General features: G+C 39.7%; 2 protein-coding genes across 7 annotated transcripts in view; one reads left to right on the top strand and one right to left on the bottom strand.

The window, feature by feature from the left end:
• Positions 1-4,029, top strand: part of HOMER1 (homer scaffold protein 1) — a 92,453-nt gene extending 88,424 nt beyond the window's left edge. For both annotated transcript variants that reach the window (XM_075136498.1, XM_075136497.1), the window contains exon 9: positions 3,044-4,029. In XM_075136498.1, coding sequence (XP_074992599.1) covers positions 3,044-3,232 — 189 coding nt within the window. In that variant the 3' untranslated portion in view covers positions 3,233-4,029. The remainder of the gene's footprint in view (positions 1-3,043) is intronic.
• An 11,860-nt stretch (positions 4,030-15,889) lies between these two features.
• Positions 15,890-22,396, bottom strand: part of JMY (junction mediating and regulatory protein, p53 cofactor) — a 73,257-nt gene continuing 66,750 nt past the window's right edge. For 2 of the 5 annotated variants that reach the window (XR_012670976.1, XM_075137336.1), the window contains exon 11: positions 15,890-21,267. The gene's annotated coding sequence lies outside the window, so the exon portion shown is untranslated. The remainder of the gene's footprint in view (positions 21,268-22,396) is intronic. The other 3 variants (XR_012670977.1, XR_012670978.1, XR_012670975.1) reach the window with 3 other exon arrangements.

The raw sequence follows: 22,396 nt of genomic DNA, 5'->3' as shown, positions 1-22,396 counted from the left end.
CAAATAAAGTGAAATGACACAACTAGGGGAATAGATTACATCACATGGACACCTCTGCACTTCTTCCAATCAAGAAGTAACAGTTTTGAGATGGACTGATTTGTAATAGAAAGCTGTACATGAGCTGGACATGAACTTGTAATGCAATACTATTGCAAAAATCATTAATACTAATCTAGGGTAAATGTGTGTAAGGATCAAATATAAAATTTGGGAAGAAGCATTTTCCAGAAATTAAAAGCAACAACTCCTGGTATATTTCAGTTAGTTCTACTTCCCATACATCGTTAAATATGTTAAGCATAAGTTAGGGAAAATTAAAACAGGGGGAAGTGTGGAAGAAAGTATATCTGAGGAAGTGTTTGGGAAGCTAAATGTGTATGATTAGCAAAGAGATGTCAAGAATGGAATATAAATAAAATACGCAAGCTGGAAGTTTAAACAAAAGAAGGGAGCTCTGATTTGAAGAGATACAGGGCAAGGACTAGCAATGGAGAGTTAGCCTTTTGCTAAATATGTATGGAAGTTCCTACATCTAACATAAAGCTTTTGTTTTTACCTGAGTGCTCCCACCCTAACGGCTCACAGCAGAACAATTCCTCAGTTTAAGAGCGTCTGAAGGGGGCATGAAAGATGATCTTCAGTGCTAGATACAGGCCAGTGGGATGCTCTTCAGGCCCAGATATCGCGAAGTAAAACCATATTATCTATCCGTGGATTTGTGCCAAAGTGGTCCCTTTCATCACTGACTTGCCTACTTACAGAAATTAATTATTTCTGCGGTAAGAGCCATGGCAAGGAGAATTCCTAGAGCGCACACATTTGGAGAGTAGAAGAGGAGCAGTGACAGGAGAAGCAGGACGCGTGAGCAAACACGGAAAAACAGCAATCAGTTTTGTGTGAGCTAAAGGAAGGGCTGTGTCATCCCTGCAGAGCTGAGAGGACCCTGAACTTCACTTTTTGTCCTGTACTGCAGTCACTTGGCCTCAGAGGGTCTTGAACCCGTGCAGGTGGTACTTGTCAGTGCTCAGTTTGGAGGGCAGGAGTAGGCTCCGTGAAGGAGAGCCTTCAGAGGGTATGGCTGGGTTATAATCAGCTTGTTCCTTTATAGCAATGGTGGGGTAGCTAATCACTACATAAGCATGTATGTATTTTAATTTATGTTGTTTCTACAAGTACTCTTTTCAGTTAGCTTCCTTTAGTGCTTTGGCAACTGTATTGTTCAGTGTTAAACAGATTAAATTAATTCTTCTCATGGCCCTGGCAGCAAGGGGTAATTCCTGCTCTCAGCTGTGCTGCTCAAGGTCAGTGCCCAAAACTCTGTGATTTTTAACTTGCCCATTTAGAAACAAGAAGTAAGGGAGGTATTCAAGTTCAGCGTGGACGTAACCCTTGGCTGCACAAGCAGCCACAATTATGAGGAGATCAGGTTCCCAAGACTCTGCCTTCTCCACCTGCACCTCTGCTGGGGGTCCCAGAGCACTTCTCCACTGCAGAGGCTGGGAGCCGAAACTGAGCCCTGGCCACACCACCCCATCCCTCCTCTGGCCAGGGATGCAGCGGCCGATGGACACTGCCATCAGACCCCTCCACGGGTGGAAACGTGTCTTGGGCCACGGACTTTGACGCAAGGCTGCCCTTTTATACCTGTTACTCTTGACTGCCCAAATACATATTCTGTATGGCTCAGGATGTTTCTTATGGTTAGCTAAGATCTCTCTAATGTAAACATGAATATATTTGGTAGCTTTGAGAAGAATCGTAACAAAAACAGTGGGAGAGTGGGAGGGCAGAAAAAGGAGTCGCTCGTGCTGGGAGCAGTGACTGCTGCCAAATCTCCCTCCCCATGGCTGTGTGAAACTAGCTTTTCAGAGCAGGCCCGTTAAAGCTTTCTGACACGAAGCCGCTGTAGAGGGAGGCGGTGTTGAAAAAATGTTGATCTATGTAAATACAAATTCATCATGCACTTTTCCAGAGAATGGCTGCACAGGGTGTATGGTATACTAAATACACTGTCCCTGTGCTGCCTTTGAAGGTGTTTTTCATAACTGAAATTACAAAATTTAGCATGGATTTACAAGACGTGCAATGAATGGAGCAAATAACAGTATGCTATTCCAGGCCCACGTGACTGCTACATTAGTAGTTCGATAGAAGAGAGGGCACCCGCTCTGCACAAAGCGAGCAGCCGTGACCCCCCTCCCCTGTGAGGGGTCCCAGCGGGCTGGCGCTGGGGGCCTCCTCTTCCTCATGAAAGAGAGCTGAGCTTGCCCAGGGTCAGATCCCCTCAGCTGTGTGTAACATGCCGCTGCTTCGTCTTTCACCCGCTGTATGGGAACAGCTTGTCCATAGGGCACTGCTGGTGGGCGCTTTCCCTGCTCCCACAGCTGCACGGCTGCTGCGCTGGGGCTGGCAGGTGGGTGCTCCGGGGCACTGTGCAGCGAGACAAGACGTTCAGCTTGCACTTACTGGTTTAAATTTGTTACTATCAATGTCACCTTGACATCGGTATTGCTAGTTTGTGTTTCTGTCTTAATTTTCAGGGTGAAAAGGCCTATAATGTGGGACAGGAGTAAGGTAGTACTCCTCCATCCATAAAGCAGTATTGTGGATGAGTTTTTGTATGAGACCATTTGATGGGGACTATGTCCTTGAACAATTCACGTAGTCTAAATCAGGGAATACTTGAACTTAAGTAAGCGTTTGAGAAGCTGTTTTCAGTAGGTGGCACATTTCTGAATAATAGAAGCAATAACTTACCTGAATGAGTAAGTATATCGCATCCGTTGTTCACTGACTAAATTTTACCCCTCTCCAAAAGTTTCTGTCCTTCAGATGAATTACTGAAAAAATGGAGGACGTGGTAGCACGTACGCAATCATAATAACAATTTGGGTTCTGGTTTTGGCTTAGAGGAAACTGTAAAGGATCACAAATTGTTTTAAAAACCAGTTGACAAAAATAGCACATGAAAACCAGCAGGAGGTTAGACGGCTTTCTGTTTGCAGACAAGACATTAACATGTTATGTATTTTCTCTGAAGGAAGTAGAAATTCGAAACAAAGACCTGGAAGGCCAGCTGTCTGATCTAGAGCAACGTCTGGAGAAAAGTCAGAATGAGCAAGAAGCTTTTCGCAATAACTTGAAGACACTTTTAGAAATTCTTGATGGAAAAATATTTGAACTAACAGAGTTACGAGATAACTTGGCCAAGCTAATAGAATGCAGCTAAAGAAAATGGGATTTCAGTGCCAATCAGCTTAAAGATGCACTGTCTCTCTTCATAGGACTTTGTTGGGCTCTGCATCAAAGTTGCACAAAATTAGAAAATGCTCCTCTGAGAGGGCTTGTTTTAAATTTGAGTCGAATTTCAATGTACAATTTAGAACTCAGCTTGTAGCTAGTTGAAGAAAAAAACAACAAAAAAAAACTTGAATTACAAATTACCTCCTTGTACATTATTGGCCATAGATAACTTGAAAGATATTAACAGTAATTGAATGCAATCCTTTTCTAATTATCAGTGATGGAAGAATTAGCAGTGTCCCAGGTCACATCCCCTTTTTGTGATAGACACAATATAGGTTACCTGCTGTTTTATTTATTTAAGATATTTAATTGCTGTGTTTTGTGCAAGAACTTAGTGATGACAGCCCTGTATTTTGTTGTTCTTAATAATTTCTCAGGATACTTTGCACTGTGGAGAAGCAGTGCCATTACCAATTTATTCTTGCCAGGAGTGAGAGAGAGTTGCATCTTTAATTGAAACAAAGTTACTATAACTGCTTGTATAAAGTTCTTCCTTTTGGGTTTTTTTTGGTTGGTTGGTTGGTTGTTTTTTGGGTTTTTATATATATATATATATATGCTGGAAGATACCGTATTTCTTTATGGAGCTTACTCTGGTGTTCTACAATATTGTCCAATGTAAGGTTTACTTTTTCATATGAATTCTATGTAATTGCGGTGAGATACTATCTTCCACTTAACTATATTTTGAAGCCAACCAATGATGGAAGGTGAGTCCCCCAGGAAAAAAAAAAAAAAAAGGAAAAAAAACCCTGAGAATTTTAAATGTAAAATTTGACGTGCATAGATAACAAGGAATAGCCAGTCGTTTGTTTTCTGGCCTTGATACATATATCGAATATGTATGTTCAATTAACTGTTAACCTATTCTGCAGGAGACTTTTTCAGAATGTCACATGAATTTCAGGTTTTGTGAATAATGGCTTATGGGGAGCACTGTTTTATTACAGATCGCATTAAGGGTATAGAGCTATTGCAATGGATTACTCGTACACTGAACTTGTCCAGCCAAGAAAGCTGTTTCTAGAAGTTTTGTTGTCATAGCAAATTGAAATGGAGACATGTTTACTCTTTTATGGGTCTTCATATCACATCTTTATTGAAACTACACCAGGCAATATTCTGAACTGTTAACTAAATGTTTAAAAACAGGAAATTGAATTCAATTATCCTCAGTGAGCAGGTTTTAAAGTTGTTTTGATGTAATTTTAACAGACTTTTGGCAAACTCACATTTCTTTATATAATAGATTTATTTAAAAAAAAAACCTCTTTGAAAGGTAAGCCAAGTGTCATGTGTCTTGCATCAAAGTGCATTCTTGCCATAAATTGCTTGTAATGTCGAAGAGGGCTTTTTTAAATGTATGAATGAGTGTCAGACTTCAGAGTCAAAAGATGCACGGACCTTTGTTTGCTCCCCAAATTAATTTGAATGTTAAACATGAAATCTAGCTGCTTATTAAATTTGTACAACACAATTTTCTCCACTTAGAGATTGCATTTCAAAACTAGAAAAGATAAGTTTGTTTTCATGTGTGTACTGTGTGTATATACCATATAATACACACAGGTTCTCATTTATATTAGAAATACATGCTTTATTTCTAAAATACTGTTTTTTTTCTTTACTAGTGATTTATCAGGTCTGCCCTGACTAGTCAGGAAAATGGTTTAGGTCACATGCTAAACCGTCATGTATTATACGGTATGTAATGAACACAATGTTTAAGTTTTCTCCATCTTTTTAGGGTATTTTCTTACTTATTTTATTTATTAAAGGGATGGGGGAGCTTGGTTCAGCGTGCTACTGGTTGAAAACTTTGTGGTGAGCTATGTGTTTTTCATTTGGTGGATTTTAGACGGTGGTGTGTATTCTCTTCATCAGGTCCAGATGAGCAGATACGACCAATTTTTAATTTACTTGGGGATGTTTGGGCCGGGTTCTCCTGTCACTTGAGCTGCTGTAAACCAGAAGTGTCCTTGATGCGATGTCAGCAACATTCAGTTGGCATAACATCTGTGGAAGTGCAAGGAGAATCTGGCCTGTTAATGCTCAATGGACGTCATAAGGATGAAGAAAGAATAAAAACACAGAAAGTTGATGATGGAATAAATGTAATATTATTTTTAATGATATTATTATTGACATTTTTAAAGATATGATGTCATTTACATGTGGGAAAATAGTGGACAGAAATATTTCCACTTAAATTTTGTGAATATGTGTGGTACCTGAGTATTTCTATGTATACGTACACACACATATGTATATACAGAACATGGTAAAATTTAGATGTGCACATTTTTAATATTTTCCTATTGAAATTAAATTTAAAATTGGAAATTGATACTTGAGAATTTCTTTTCTCATAGAGTAGATACGCTTCATTTCTTTTTTTTTAAATAATAATACAATTACTGAGGGCTGCACCTTTGAATTCCCAAACAGTTGCCAAACATAAATATGGGATAAGGTGGACATACGTGCACATATAAATAAAATCCTATTGCTAAGACTATTTTTAATGTTTAAGTGCAGTAGGTGAGTGTTTAGAAACTGTGACCTAAAGTTCATGCTTAGGTGGCTATACCTACTGTAGCCTCTCCACTTCTGTTTTAAGGTAAAAGTTTGCCTGTTTGAAACATTACTTTCCCAGAGACAGGTATTATACATTGTATCTATCTGTGATGAAACTATGGGAATATGTATAACATGAAAACAGTGTTGAGTACTATAGCCTAAAACATGATCATGAACTTGCACTGGAGGGGAGAGCAGTCACATCACGTGTAACTTACTATATGGTAACTACAGTCTTGTAAAAAAAAAAGGCAAAAAGAATTACCAAAAAACCTAGCAGAAATACCCAACAAAAAAAAAAAAACCCCAACAGTTTTTTATTTTGAAATGCACTTGGTGTTCTCTGGAGAATGTACTTTTACTCTTTATTTTTTTCTTAAAGCTTTTTCAAGTATGTGCAAGTGATAGCAGCAGCTACCTTAATCTTTCAGGTGCTACTGGATTTTGCATTAGTGTGTTATGTTGTGAAATCCTGACTTTGACATAAAAGATTTTTGTAAGTATTTCCCTGTCTGGATAGTTAGTTTTTGGAGTGTCTTGTTCATAATCCATATGCCTCAATGATCCAGAAATTGCATTTTTCTATGTGGACAAAGTAAAACGTGTGAATTAATCTGTCTATTACAGACTGGGAATTCCTTTTCCTGGCTAATATATGCAGGAAAGAAGAGAACAAAATGAACTGACAATGCAGAAATGCTGTTATAAGGTCTCTAAGAAAATACATTTTCAGGTAAAATATAAATAAATAAAGGGCTAAACCAGATGTAACACAAATAAGTATCATTTAATGCTATCAGTGGCATTCCCAGGATAACTCCTTTAAAGAAAACCCTGCAAGAATGAACTATGTGTCAATTAAAGATGAATATTTTGGGACGTGTCTTTTCAGTTGTCAGTTGTGAAAGGTTTCTGATTTCTGCTCATTTTTCTACCAGTTAGGGATTAACTTCATTTACCTTCGATAAGAGGCTAAACCTCAATTCCTTCTATCATCTTTTATATTCTGTACTGAAGTGGCTACTGAACAGCGCTCTGTGAGCACCGCATTCAAAAGTCAAAATCAAAACCTTTTTCAGAAATACCGCATGGAGAGAGGAATGGAAAACTGTTGCAGACCTTAATTCTCTGCAGAACTGGGGATGTCAGTAAAAGCACTTAATTTGGTTGATTGCAGAAATCTTGGATCTTGAGGCCAAAGATAAATCTGATTAGAGATTAGGTCTGGATGTCAAAAGACAATTAAAAAAAAGGACCATCAAGAAACTCCGTCCAAACGCGTGTAGTTCAGTCTCAGTAACTGGACATGCCAGCTAAGTGCACGGCTATACACTGATTTTTTTCAGGAAATGGACCTGACTCTGCAAAGCAATGTTCAAATTGTCTTGTTTACATTTTCTTAGTAATGCTGCATATGTGCACTACCTCTGAATGGTGCTAAGCAGAGAACATATCACGGAATAACAGATGTTTTTTAAAATCTCTATTTTTGCTTAGTAGCCTTAGTTCCTTGTTTTACACCACTTACTTCAGACAAGTAGGATTAATTTTCCCCATTATGTTAAATGTTTGGGAACAATGAACAGAGTTTTGTGGTAGATCCTGGGAGTCAGTTCAGCTCATGTTCCACTGTTCTGGCCATGCAACATAGCCAGAAAGCAGGTGCAACTGTTTATATCACAATACCTGCGATACCTCTAGATACTATAGATAGAAGTGGGTTTTCACGTGGGGTCTTGTAGCTTGCCCGCCACAACCTCTCAGGGACCTGTAGCTGCCAGTACTCCCTCTGCACTGCTGGCAGCTCATCCTAGGACCAAAGAAACACAAGCGTAATTTATACCCACTTTCTCCCTTGTTGCCGGGTCTCGCAGAAGCAAAGCTCAGCTGCAGCAATACATCTGGCAGCTTGTGTCATTTTCAGATACAGGCATGGGAAGGAGGAGTAATCATCACAGGCGGTTTAGGTTTGGGGCCGGGCGGGGGGGAACGCAGAGTTGTCAAAAAGATTCTCTGACATGGAACTGGTAGCTGTAGAATAGGCAAGCATGGTTCGCATAGTGAAGGACAGACCACCTGAACGGTGCAGCAGCAACAAAAAGTTCATTGGAGAGGGTCTTGCTTTCCTTAGGTATTCACATCACGCTAATGTTGAGCACACCTGGCTTGCCCCAAAACTCTGCTCTGATTTCTGTAGGCTTCTCGAGGTCAGCATTAGGGGTGTGTTTCATGAACACCGAAGTCCTGGCAGTCTGCAAACCCCACATCCTTTCAGTCTTTTATCTTCACAACTCTAGAGGTTTGGTATTGGCATTAGTCATCGGTAGTGGTTGACAACACACCCTATTTTTTCCTGCCATCAGTTCCTATCACCTGTGGTGTTTGTGTAACAAAGTTCTGAGCTGGGTTTTGGGGTTTTTCTTTCTTTTCTTTTAACTTTAAAGTAGTTTCAGACCTTGTGCGTCCCTGCTCTGGGGATTTGCGTCTGCTCTCATCCGAGTCTCATCTCACTGCATGGAGTGGATCCAGCAGTGTGTCAGCTGCTTTTGCTTCCACTAGATTGGGAATAGCAACCTAGAAGTTTTTTTGGAAGAGGACTTGCATTTCTGTGACTGGTAATTCTTGAAGAGGAAGAATTTTTTCTCAGTAGATCAAGAAGGAGGCAGAGCCCGGGACCTTCACAAACAATGCGGGCATCCAGGTGCTAAGGGGAGAGGAAGAGCTACACTGACAAGGTATGTTTAAGTATAATCTACGTGTATGGATTTCCCGCTTTTGAGTTAAATACGGTCAAACAGGTATTTGCAAGCTTAAGATTTTCAGAGAGGGAAAAAGACCTTTGGAATTCTCTGAGTCTGGATTGTATTTTGTTAAATGATGATGGGAATTTTCTCTAAACGAAACGAAATGGGAAGCAAAATGATCTTGTACTTCCCTGCAAGAGAGACATCACAGCCCTTTCCTATGGATGGAAATGTTAAAATTAAATCTACTTTCTGTGCATCTGAATATACTGTTATTTTTATAATTCCAGCAGTGTTGTTTCTCAGGAATCTGCAGCAATGGGAACCAGAAATCTGTATCAGTGAAAGGCACAGCTCTCTCTTTGACATCTTTTCTTAGTGAGAGGAGCCAGGATAGTAACGTGTAGTTGAGTGACTCAAGTAGTATCTAGTCTGAGCATCCTGCACCAAGTCCCTGCTGCTCAGCCTCACTGCTACACCCTGCTAGCTCTGTGGAAGCTAGCCCAAACGTGGCGGCACTTGCTGCACTCGCTGTCTGTCCCAGAAGCAACCCTGGAGGGTTTGTTGTTGTCCTTTGTTCAGAAGCTGCTGGTTTGAACTGTAGCCCCGTCGTTACCAGTCGAGCCCTTTTGCTCCAGAGCATTCTGCACATCTGGAGGTTTGCTTGCAGGGGGAGAAAACAGAGGGGAAATGTCATTCTGCAGATCTGAAAGAAGCAGAGTAATGTGCTGGTTTGATAGAAGTACCTTTTCCCCACCTCTTTGAAAGAAAAAGAAATTTTGAAGCTTTATTTGGGGTGGTTATTGTTATCATTTGAACCCACAAGTCAAAAATTTTTATCCTGTACTTCTTGTATTTTTCCTTTTTTCTGTCTATGTTCTTTTCTCCTGTGTAACGTGGAGCAGCCAAGCACGTGTTTACAATAAATGTAAGAAAGTCCTAAGCTGCTTATGGAATGAGATACATAAACATCCAGTATCCTGCTCAGCAGGCAGGCACAAGAGCAACCCAAAAAAAAAACACAGAAAGGTATCTGTAGGTACGGGGGTGCTGTCTCTTGTGCGCGAACATCCCTTAGCCTCAGTGAAGGAGTCGGCCAGCCAAAGAAGCCAAGAGAAGAGGCAATGAAGAAGCATCGGGGATGTTCTAAACAAGTATTACTGAAGCATGCTGCGAGGAAGTATTTTGAATCAAAGCTGGCTAAATCAGTGAGCAATGCAAGTATTTTCAGAAGACAGGAGATGTATGCTCTTTATTAATGATGACTATTGATGATGATGATTGCTGAAATAGAAAATTCCTGTAAGGTGTGTCCTCAAGTCAAAATACAGTAATGTGTCAGGATTGGCAGGCTGTTTTCGGAAGAAACTAAGCTGATTTTCCTGCTAAAACAAAGTGATCATATGCCAGGCAGCAAAAATTCCCATCAAGCCAAAGGATTTCTGTCATCAGCTAGGATAGGAGACAGATCTTTTGCAAAGGAATTAAAGCAACATTTGGAAACTTCCCCGAGAGAACCGGTACAAAGCCGAGAGCAGATCTGTGTGCAGCAGCTGCGATGTGCCCAAGTCAGACTGGGAAATCGAGCTACAAGACTTACAGCCTGGACTGGCAGGACGGGCAGGTAGGAAACTCTGCTGGAGGTTGAAAGGTTGTTCAGGGAATTGTGACACTTTGGCCAAATTGCAGTAATGAAGCTGTAACAAGGACATACGTATCTAAAAATAAAATCCAGAAGGAATTAAGGCCTCATGGAGAGCAGCAGCAGTCAGCCCCGTGGCTGGGCAAGCAGCCACACCGGCGACTCTTGCGACGTCCAAAGACGCAATCACCTCTGTATTCCTGTGAGAGGGGAGGGTTTACTTATGGGATAAAAGCAAACGGATTAACCAGCCATTGCGGCTGGTTTTACAGCTTGGGAGTAGCTACTAGGTGGCTGTGGAATTCAGCGTGACATTTTAAGTCTCTCGTTCGATATGCTGCGTCAGAAGAAGGAGCGGCTACTTGAGGAAGTTGTAAGCTGACCTCCATGACGCCTGTAAGCATAGGGGAAAAAAGCTGGGGCGCAGCTACTTGGAAAATAGTTGGCTGGTGACAGTGGTGTGTCAAGGGATCAGCTGGAAGGTCGTGGCAGATATAAGTGAAGAAATTCTAATTTACAGTATTTCAGTATATTAGAATTTTTTTTGAAGAAACACCGTGACTTGCTATTGCAATGACATGTTGATGGGCTAACAGAAAACATCTTAGTGTCCTCTTGGGAAATAGCTAGGCTTCTTCCACTGGGTGTGCTCCAAAGGGAGCAGGAGCTACATTTTTCATTCAATCCCTTAACCAAGCTGGTGCTGACAGTACCAAAAGCTTTCGTATTCAGAAGCATCCCTGAAACCTTGAGTATCAATCCACTGAGGACTTCAGCAAATTCGTATATCTGGGCCTCAAAAGGCGGGAAGACTTCAGATCTGTTGGGCAGCTGATGGCTGGGAGCAGAACCCAGGTGGCTGATAGTGCCATCTTGGCAGATGCTGATTGGGACACAGTTTCTGCTTGAAGTTTCTTACTGCAAATTGAGATTACAAGCTGAAGACATGAAGGGTTTTTTCTGTGAAATGGGACATAACATTGACTTGGAACTGCAACTGCTTTTGAGTATTTAAATGTGTTTTAGATGTAATAGATGTTAGTTTGTATACAAATCTAAGCAAAGCATGTCCTGGTAGGCAACCTGTGGCTCATGTTCTCCCTGAAAACATAGCCTGAGTAGACACCACTTTTTTTAAAGAAAAGTGATAAACTTCATCTCCTGAACAGAGATTTGCTTTATCAATCAAGCATGGTAACTCATGCTACCTTTGACTGAGGACAAGTCCTACACTCCTTCCAGCTTTTCCTAGAATGGATTAGATGAGAGTAGACGTGGTCCGAGTGTCACTTGCTGGTGTACAGCTTTTCTTGATGCCATCTTCTGGCCATGGGCACCAGAGGAACGGCCTGTGAATGGCCAAACCTCGCAAAGGCCGCTGCCGTAGTGCTGCCCAGCGTGGCCTGTGCCGGGCTGGCCCACCGAGGGCGGTTCAATTTAGAGCTGAATGACAGAGGAAGGTGGGGTGGGGGGTGATGGGACACCTACAACGCTGTTGCAGAGCAGGTGGAAATAATTAGTTCAAATAGTGGTAGGGAGCAGGAGAAGTAGTAGTGACCTTATGTTTCAGCATAGTTTGATATTAGGAGAAGTCTTCAACCAGTAGGCACTGCAATGGGTCGCTTGGAGAGGCTGTGACCTTCCGTCAGTAGAAACCTTCAGGAAACTATTTCGGAAATGACACAGGTATATGTATTCCAGCAACAAAAGGATAGGATGTGGGGTGGGTTTTTTTTATATTACTAATTTTATTTTTTAATGCCTACTCAAGACTTTTTTTTTTTTAAAAAAAACCATGTCATTAGAAACCAAGAGCAGTGCGCAATGGCTTCTTTGTCATACTGTTTTTGCAGGACTCCTGTCTGCTCTAACAGTCATTTTACTCACAGCGGGGGGGGGGGGGGAGGGGGGGAAGGCCATCACTTCATGATGCTTCATATGAAGTTGATTCACAAAACATCTGTTGTGTTGTTTAAATTGTGCAGTTAACATGCATGGCAGTTTGAGCATGCATTGATGATTTTGTATGCTAAGAACTCAATCACATTCCTGCTGAAATTTAATGGGATTAAAATAAAGTACTGAGGAAGAAAAAGTATAGTTAATATAAATGCTTTGCATGAATCGCATGATTCTTCAATTTTTCTTATTCCTGTGACTTTTAAACAGAGGGAGTGTGATGCAAATTAGAGAAGTTGTTTAAAAGAATGAAGTAAACAGTGAATTTTATTTGAAAGACCATGAATGAGCATGGCCTTATATAAGCAATATGGGGCATAGTGAGATGTCTCAGAGAAGTCGAGTCTACTGTCTTCCGTGGTGAGGAGAAAGAGTGAAAAGGAGGTAATACAGGTGATTTGTCTCTGGCACAAGCTTCTCCAACAAACACCCCACAAATACAGCAGGAACAAAGGTATAAGGCAGCAGAGACAGGGAGTGATCCTGAATGTAATTTTTGTTTTGGTTTGGGTTTTTTTCCCCAGCGTTTCGGTTGATTAATGAGGAGAGAGTGAACCCCAGCTCTAACGCAGACAGGCAGCACCTGTAACAGCACTGATAAGAATCTCTGCCTGTTTTTATCCACTGGCCCTTCCTGTTGAGGCAAGGTTTCAAGGGATATGTGCTGTCTTTGAGCTGGTGAAAGTCTGGACAGTCAGCATGACAGTGGTGAAGATCTGCATAAAGTTTAGGGAAACTAAGAGAGACGGAGTCTCGGTGCAAGGGGGGAAAGGGCAGGAAGGCGTGTCTGTGGGAACAAGGTCTGCGATTCTGCGGGATGGAGAGTTGGACAGAAACTTGCAGCATTTCGTGAGGAAGGAAGGCTATGTGGCGATGCTGCTATAGCTTCCTGGTAAAAACTCTGGAAGTGTTTTCTGCTGTAGTGCAGTTTGTGTCAGCAAAGTGATGCTTGTAACAATTAAATGGGCGACACATTACATCTAAAGTTTACAGAGGCTGTTTTATCATTAGGTTAATTACATCTCTCCCTCCTAAAAGGCAGAAACACCTATAGCAAAACTCTATAGCACTAGACCCAGATAAGTGATCTGTGACGTGAGCATAGAGGTTCTGCTGGTGGCGGGGACGTGCTGGTGGTTTGGCGATTCAGAGATACTGCAGACGTCCAGGATTTGTGTAAGCTCCCTCCTACGGCAGGAAGAATCAAACCTGTAAAATGGGCTTCTCCTTACAGTGGGAAGCAGCAGTAAGAACTGCCGAGGAAAGGAACAGTTCATAGGTTTTGGAAAAAGAGATCTGACAAACTGACTTGTCATTTTTACTTCTCTCCTTTCTCCCCATCCCCTCTGCTGAGTATTAAGTGGTGTAACAGAAACAACCCCTACCAATCATTCCTGTGAGAAAGAGATGGTGTTTTATTTCTGCAAGCTTGAGAAGGACTGTGGCCCGGTGAATATTTATTTACTATGTACCTTTCCTTTACATCTGACATGTAACGAACATGAAAAAAAATAAATGATGGTTCTGCCCATCTCCCATCTTCTATGTGTTGTACGAACATTTAGGCCTTATTCCAAGTAGCATACCACTGCCTTCCAAGTGCGCCTACAGATGTATTCATTAATTTGCAATTCTGATGCATGCATTAAATATACTTCCCACCTGTAGGAATACCCACGAGAGTCACAAAAAAACAGCTACTTATCTTCTGAAGCCAACGCCAAAGTAGACAGCGGTTGATGGTAGCAAATGGTCTTAAACAGAAGTCTGTCCTGCAGAGCGGAACGTGCGAAGGCACCCACGCCAGGCTCGCGCACGCTGCCGAAGGCATGGCGAGAGCACTGGGAACAGATCTCGGCTGGAAATACAAACCTCTTCCTTCGTAAGAAAAGTCAGTGATGATCAAAGAACTTGCTTATTTCAAAACACATTTCCTACCTGTTCTACGTGTTCTGCCACAACCCAAAATTAATAGCATATGCCATTATTACCAGGAGTGAAAAACACCGCTAGAAAAACTGAGCCAGACAGGATTTTGGTTAAGACACTTTGCAGTGTAGATTTGTACTGCAAAGCGTACTGTTTCACTTTATTAGAAATGATGTACCTTTTTCTTGTTTTCTTAGGATTGTAATTGCACTAAAAAGTTCCTGTTCCATAAATACACCGCGTTTTTTTTCCTCACGTTAAGGGACCAGCTGGGCATAGAACCTGCCTACGCTGATGTACCTGCACTGTAGTTCGTGTACCAGAAACACAGGAGTGAAAGGAAAAAGATACACAACACAAACATATCTCTGCACACCATGAATATTTTCTTAATATTTATGTCTAGATAAATAATAACACAAAACGGCTATAGGGGAAAAAAAAACCCAAACAGCTGGCAACTCTACTCTGGGAGAGTTGCCTTGATCAGTCATCTATTTTGGGATACTTCCCCTGCCCTGGGAAAAAAAAAGGTTAAAGTTTTCAAAACACTCATGAAAGTACTTCTAGAGAATCCAAGTTCTTCATATTCAATCTAGTTTGCTTTTGAAATACTATATTGTACACACACCAAAAAAGCAAATAGTGGAGAAGTCGCATGTTTTTGATTTGAGCTTTTCCATTATTGTTACTTGCCTTATTAAGTGATGGCAGGTGGAGGCTTGCCCTCTCCATGTAATGGCATTGCCACTACCTAGCTCTAAAAGGGTAGAAGGCTGTAACAAGGAAGCTGAGCTCTTAGTATTTCTGGGTTTAAATTTTTACCCTTTTTCATAGAGTGTTTTTGCTTTTGATTAAGAGATGGAAAGTGTGTGTGATTCGTATTGAAGCACAACTATCCTGCATTATTTAAGAGCAAGATTCTTCTATAATACCTAAATTGTTTATGTGACTTAGTTTACAAAGATGTTACCTAAATATCATTATTCCCTGCTGCAACATAGCTTAGGCACAACCATCTGCCATTAAGCAATGACAGGCAGCTTGAGGAGTTAATGAACTAGGTATGATTTTTTTTTTTGTGGGAACCAAGCTATAGCAAAAATATTTTTTTATAGAATCATTAAGGTTGGAAAAGACCTCCATCAAGTCCAACCGTCAACTCAACACCACCATGCCCACTACACCATGTCCCTAAGGGCCTCATCTACACGTCTTTTAAATACCTCCAGGGATGGTGACTCCACCACTTCCCTGGGCAGCCTGTTCCAAGGCCTGATCACTCTTTCAGTAAAGAAATTTCTCCTAACGTCCAATCTAAACCTCCCTTGGCGCAACTTGAGGCCATTTCCTCTCGTCCTATCGCCAGTTACTTGGCAGAAGAGACCAACACCCACCTCGCTACAACCTCCTTTCAGGTAGTTGTAGAGCGCGATGAGGTCTCCCCTCAGCCTCCTCTTCTCCAGACTAAACAGTCCCAGTTCCCTCGGCTGCTCCTCATAAGACTTGTGCTCCAGGCCCTTCACCAGCTTCGTTGCCCTCCTCTGGACACGCTCCAGCACCTCCATGTCCTTCTTGTCGTGAGGGGCCCAAAACTGAACACAGGATTCGAGGTGCGGCCTCACCAGTGCCGAGTACAGGGGGACAATCACCTCCTTACTCCTGCTGGCCACACTATTTCCAATACAGATGTTCATACATACTCAAATTTAAAACCAGACAGTGGTCAAATAAATATCTTTTAATAAAGAAAAAAGGAATCATTTTAAAGCACCAAAACTGTGAGTATGATGTTACATCGCATGTACAAGAAGGTGAGTGCAGTACTTTGTGTACAGGTTTAAATTTCTGAGTCATGATAATAAAAAACATGAAATACACAGCAATAAACTTGCGTTGCAGGAAAGCTGCACTAAAGAAAAAAGAGCAAAAAGCAGACAGTTAAAACTTTTTTTTAGGTATTGCTAGAAATGTTTGTTTAGTTTTTTACCTTTTTTTTTAAACATACTTGTTGCTTAATACTTTGTAACATTGAGCATTTTTAGGCATAGTAAATTTGCAGTGTCGTTTACAATAAAATATACATTTAATATGTCCTTTTGAATATAATGGAGTTAAAGAACCTTCTTAAAGCCAAGCACAATGTGCTAGTAGTGTTTGAGTCTACGTATAATATTGCACAAAGCTACCGAATGGCAAATTGGTTTTCTTTTGATTATTTCTTATTTATTCAACACGCTTAACAAAGAAGTTAGTTTCATTAAACTTCACTGGCTTCATTCACGCAAGACAACCTGCAGCCATCTGTATGTATTAAGCTTTCATCTTATGATGATGTATTTGTATATATTTAAGATGAAACTAAAAACATGTAGGAACCATAGTAATACACTGGGATATGTGTATCAAGCCAGTCTACGGCAAACTAATTACCGCATAGGTGACAGTCTCTGGAACAAAATCTCTGCAGAGTTTGGACTATACTCACCAAAATGGCCATCATCCTTTCTACTTGTTCCAAATGGACACACTACGGGTTAATAGCCTTAGAGATCAGCTTTAAATAATACTCTACATTAATATTAGAAACTCAGCAGAGTAAAATTCCTTGCATGGTCATTTTCCATATTAGAGGTACATCAGAGCATTCACATTTGAGAATGGAAAGACGACCTTTTCTGTCAAATTCTGAAGCTTTGGGCCACAGAATATAGAAGACCTGAATCACAATAAAAACACGTAAATGTCAGGTTGCAGATTCACCATAGTCAGAGCTGGAAGTTTTGGATTAATAACCAAACTGAACGGGAAGTGCGAAGAACTGTATATACAACAGTCCCTCCCAAAAATATACTGGCATGCCCACCCACCCTTGACCCTCCTAGAAATTCTAATTTTAAGTATTTATGTATTAGGCAGCAATTAAATATAAACTCATTTTGTAGGAAAAATTTAAGTTACAGTATATTTATAGGTTAAAAATAGCCATTGCTGTACTTTTTACAGCATTGATAGCAGTATGTCAATGTGCTTATTACACCAAAGAGCAATTTGCAGTCAAGTTTAGGATGACCTACTGTCTGTCAGCTCCAGTAGCACTGAAATCATGCAACGCGCTCTCCCAATAAGGTGCTTATTTACTCCTTTTCTTTGCAAGAAGCTTCGCTTGTTCTTAATTCTGTAGTGCTAAACATAAGAACATATTGTCCATGCTTATGGAATCATTACCAGAAATATATCTAGGTAATTTAATTGCATAAGCATTACAATGAAAATAAAATCTGGTTACACATGTGAGCAAACTTGATTTACAAATTACACTCTTGAAATTCAGTGCAACAAATGGAGTAAGGGTAACTAACCAATAAAAGTTTCTGCCTCCTCAGTAAGTTGCATCTTCAATAATGCACTGTTATTACTTTAATATTAAACATTACAGAATATAGTGCTTATATTCAAAATGATTCTTTACAAATAATGTAGTGAAGTATGTTGAGTTCTATCCCTGATGCAGCCACAAAAGAACACAATATATAATCATACTGATTTATTTTACAGGTGTCTGGTGTAGGATGCAGACTGTCAGATTTTTTTTAAAAAACCTTAAAAGTGATGTTTAAGTAAAATAAAAAAGCCTTCATCTACCCTAGACAGGTAACTTAACTAACACATGAAAATACAGTAAAGTGAATAAAGTAAGACTATTGGTCATTTGTAAAGGATCTGGAACCTCTGTGAATGAGAGCATGAAACTCATTTTGATGCAAATTCCATTTCTGATCAAAAGACTACTGCCGCTTACCTTACATTTTGGCTATGTTAGTAGAAATTGAGTATTTTGTTTCTTGTTCCCACTCATAAAAGATTTTTCAGTCCTCACATACGCATTTGTACAATAAACATTATGCATTCAACTCTTTACCTCACTGGATCAGTTACATTATACTAAAACAGTTTTAATTTGAACAAAGAAAGAAGTTTCTAAAAATGGAAAAAGCCTGAAAGCTGACAAACTGCTTAAGATAATGACTAGCAACAGAACAACGCAGCCACAACAATGAAGTCCAGCCACAAATGAAAAATACCAATAATAGGTAGAAAGGTATTTTTATGGAGGCTCTCTTTCCCTGCATATGTTTAAGTGTTTTTTCTGTAGTGATGCTTGCTAAGATTTCTCAAGGACCAACACAATTATTAGAGCTTTTCTGAGCTCTGGAGGAACGGATCTCAATGCAGGACTGTCATGATTTCCGTAAGTTTCTTGTGAATGTACTTAAAACTTTCCCCATTTGCTGCTGTAGCTGTCCCACTGCAGAATTTCACACTACAGAAGATGGGAAGTTTTATGCATTAGCCTGTACACTACATATGCACAATTTTTATATCAAAGTGGAGAATTATGTGAAATTGTGACATCTAGTGACTCATGGTGGATTAAAATCCAGGAATTTTTTTTTTTTAGCAGTATGTTGAAAAAAACCCATTTACTGTCCACATTGAAGATGGCAGTTTTGAACTGATACAAACTGCTATGCTCAGCATAACACTACTTTTTGTATGCGCATAAAATACATGTTCGTATGAGAACTCTATTTCTATAAACTAAGCTATTACAGGAATCTAAGATTTCAGCCAAATACAAAACAGATTAAGGACAGTAATTTTTCTCAGTCATGCATACATTTTTCAAGGCAAAGATGACAGATCATGTGGCAAACAAACCTGAAAACTGTAGTACAGTACAGCATGGAGCTATTTAGATAAATCACAACACAGTGTGAACTGCAGACACAAATGTTGTGCAAGGGGACCACTGCACCTATACTTTAAAATTCCACTATTTTTCCTCAGCTTGGAATTTTGCTAGTGTCCCATATGCATACTCTAAGGAATAAAACTGCAGGCTGGAAAATAGGAAAAAATGGACATAAAAGTTGGTCAATCACCTCTATTAATTTAGCACTAAGTTTCAGATGAACTGTATAGTCTGAATTACCATTCTACATCATAGTTCTGCTTTGTGCTACAGCCAAAAATTTGATTACTTCTGTTTTAACATGTGGTGTGACTGAAAGTACAGACAAATGTAGAGCAAAAATACACCACAGCTTACAGTACAGGCAATGTCAAATGATTATGATGAACTTTGAAATTGCTGTTATTGCTGCATGAACACAGTATTAGACAGCTTACAACCACACCATGTAACTCAGGGCTCAAAGAATTGGTTTAAGAAAAAAACATCTTGTATTTTTAGGTCCTTGGAAAGCCAGTGTCAAGTGTTTCATAGAGCTGATCTCAGGACAGAATACAGACCTGACGACTAATACAGCCAAATTGATACAACTCTACGGTAACACTGCTCACAGGTGCTTTGAAAATGAATGTTCACTAACTTTATAAATAAGGCAAGAAGGTTAAGAAAATGCCTGTCGATAGCAAGGGTAAAGTGACATCCTTTCAAGATGTTTGACAGAGCTTTAATTTCAGGACAGCCACAGCAAAACAACTGAAGGGTCCAACAGCTCGGGTTCCCTTAGGTTACAGAGCCTATTGCTAAGGTAAGTTCTCCTGTTCCTCTTTAGATCAGTAAGTGGCAAGACGTGAAATCTCCTGTTATAAATGTTAACACAGTATGTGTTCCATTACACGACAGCAGCAATGCATAACTCCACTTAAAAAAACCCAAATCCACATAGCAGTTTGTCTGTCACAAGAGGAACAGTGAATGGAACACTCCATGCAAAGGACAGGGGCTGTGTATTTCTCAAACACAGTGTATGTCATGCTATAAAAATAAAATGCTAGGTAAAATTCAGTTTTCTTAGAATTTTAACAGGTTGACTTTAATATCACATGGAGTTTCCAGATGGTACAAGGCTACTTGTATCTCTGTACTGACATACCTCTTAGCACTGTGGTACCGCAAGAGTAGCCACCTGCAGCCATTAGTGATGAAGCTTAGGATTACTTCCAAGTATTCATCGCAGTGGAAGTTGTAACTCTCCTTTTAAAAAAAATAGTCAGGATCAAAAGGGAACTTTTTTCCCAGCCAGTAGGCTTTTGGGTATGAAAAACAAACATTTTTTGCAGCCACTAAAGGGAATAATAAAAACCAGCAAGAGAAGCGTGATTTTCACAACTGAATTATCAGTATTTTTAAGTGCTTTCATCTTTTTTAAAGAAGGCTGCTTAAAGTAATCTGAAGCCATTTTAAATCAAAAGAGAAAAATAATTTAAAGTATGAAATTACAAAATATTGCTTCTTATAACAAATGGATAAAAGTGTAACTAACTTGGTTCAGCATAGCTAAATATTATTTTTAAAAAGCATGGAAAATGTGTACTTTAAAAAGGTGTAAGACTACAAATGACCTTCTAAAATGGTGCTGTAGTATGTCTTGCTAAATGTACCATGTTGGAAACAAATACATTCTTAATATGTACTGAATTCAGCTCTTATTTCTCATTGTGCTGTGGTCACTTGTACTTCTCATACTGACATACACTTCTTCAAACTAAGAAGAAAAAAAGTCTTAGTTGCACGTTACTGAATTTCAGCTACTGTAGTGCAACTAGGAATTCTGCTCTTTCTGGAATATCACACTGCTACATAGCAAGCTTCTCTGCAAGGAGCTATTTAATTGGATTTTCAAGCGGATGATATGTTCAGTGCAGTGAAGGGGAGGTTTTATAGCTGGTTTGATGTCTCAGACAAATCCCCAAGTTACTCTAAAAGCAAGTATTCTCCCAACTCAAAATGCTCCCCTCACTTAACTGGCCACACATTACTAACGCAAATATAGAAAGTGCTTAAGAATCGGGCATTCTTGATTATATAAAATGCACATCTAAACAACTTAGCTTTCTGCCCAAATAAGTATTTTTGGAACAAATTAAAGAAAAGAAGTGACCCAAAAATTAACATTTCAGGCCATTTTTTCCACATACTGAATCATTTGCCAAAGAAAGACTATTTCTTTGCCAAAGAAAGCCTCCTGTGGAATTGATGGTCATAACTGCTGGCTCTGAATTTTCAGAAATGAAGAGGAAAAGTAATCTTCAGGTGGAGTTTCTTTTCTCACATCAGTGGCTGTGAATCACCTGTTTGGGGAAAAAAAAGAAAGGAACATCTGAAAAGCTAAACGGCGGTACAAATACTCTCTGATCAACGTATTAGGCAAGTCCAACATGCAATACTGAGCAGCGTCTTCAAAAGCCTTGATTCTCTTTGCTCCCAGGGTAACGACACACTAACTCTGGAGCCAGAACACACAGAGTATGACCAGGTCTTTTTTTGCCCTCTGGTATTATTCTTAGTGAACACAGATCACAATCTGAAGAGGCCCAAAATACTTGATTAGAAGACTATGGAGAGAAAAGCTCGCTTCTTATTCATTACTTTGTCCGTCACTCCCAGGAACCCAGGTTTCGCATTACTTATAGTACTCTTAATATACTATAGTGATTTATGTGTACCATTATGTACACACACACACACAGAGGCTTATGATACTTTTGATAACCAGTAATCTGATTTTTCATACAGAAGCTACTGCATCTTTATACTGCTTATTCAGCTCTACTTCCAGTACACACAATGCCTCAACGTTTTTGTACGTGGTTTAGAGTGTCCATAAGGAACAAACTGCTCTTAAAAAGTTAGTCGTAACTTTAGGTAGAAGTTAACTCATAAAGCAGGTAATACAAGAGATGACTAGATCTCCTGCAGGAATTAGTTACTATTAGTTTGTCTTCAAACTTCAATAATTAATGAAACCACTTCAGTGGGCATTGTTAATCTCCTTGCACATACATGAAGACACTTTTTGGCACTTGATAAACATACATCGTTATATCAGATTTAGCCTTCACTCCTAAGGCAAATAACTGCATTACATTTAGTCTACAAGGATGTACGTGTATTAAGTATAGTTCGTAACATATGTGCCAATATACTTTTGTGTAACTGTTTTCAACCTAAAATGTCTATGCAACTGTTTTTTGTATGTGCAGAGCTTACAGTTAAAAATCAGTAGGTGAATCTCAAAGCATGGTATTAAATGGATACCCTCATAGTAAAAAATACTATTCTGCTATTTAGATTTTACTCTTGTGTAACAAAATCTGGGTAACCAGTCTATATGTTCAAGCAAGCACAAGCAAGCACACTCATCTATATGAAAAGTATTTATTCAGCTGAATTTCACGAGGGCTTTGTCTCAACCTCTGT

Source organism: Calonectris borealis, chromosome Z (genome assembly GCF_964195595.1).
Source record: "Calonectris borealis chromosome Z, bCalBor7.hap1.2, whole genome shotgun sequence".
Classification (NCBI taxonomy): domain Eukaryota; kingdom Metazoa; phylum Chordata; class Aves; order Procellariiformes; family Procellariidae; genus Calonectris; species Calonectris borealis.
This window is presented reverse-complemented; position numbering and strand designations above follow the sequence as displayed.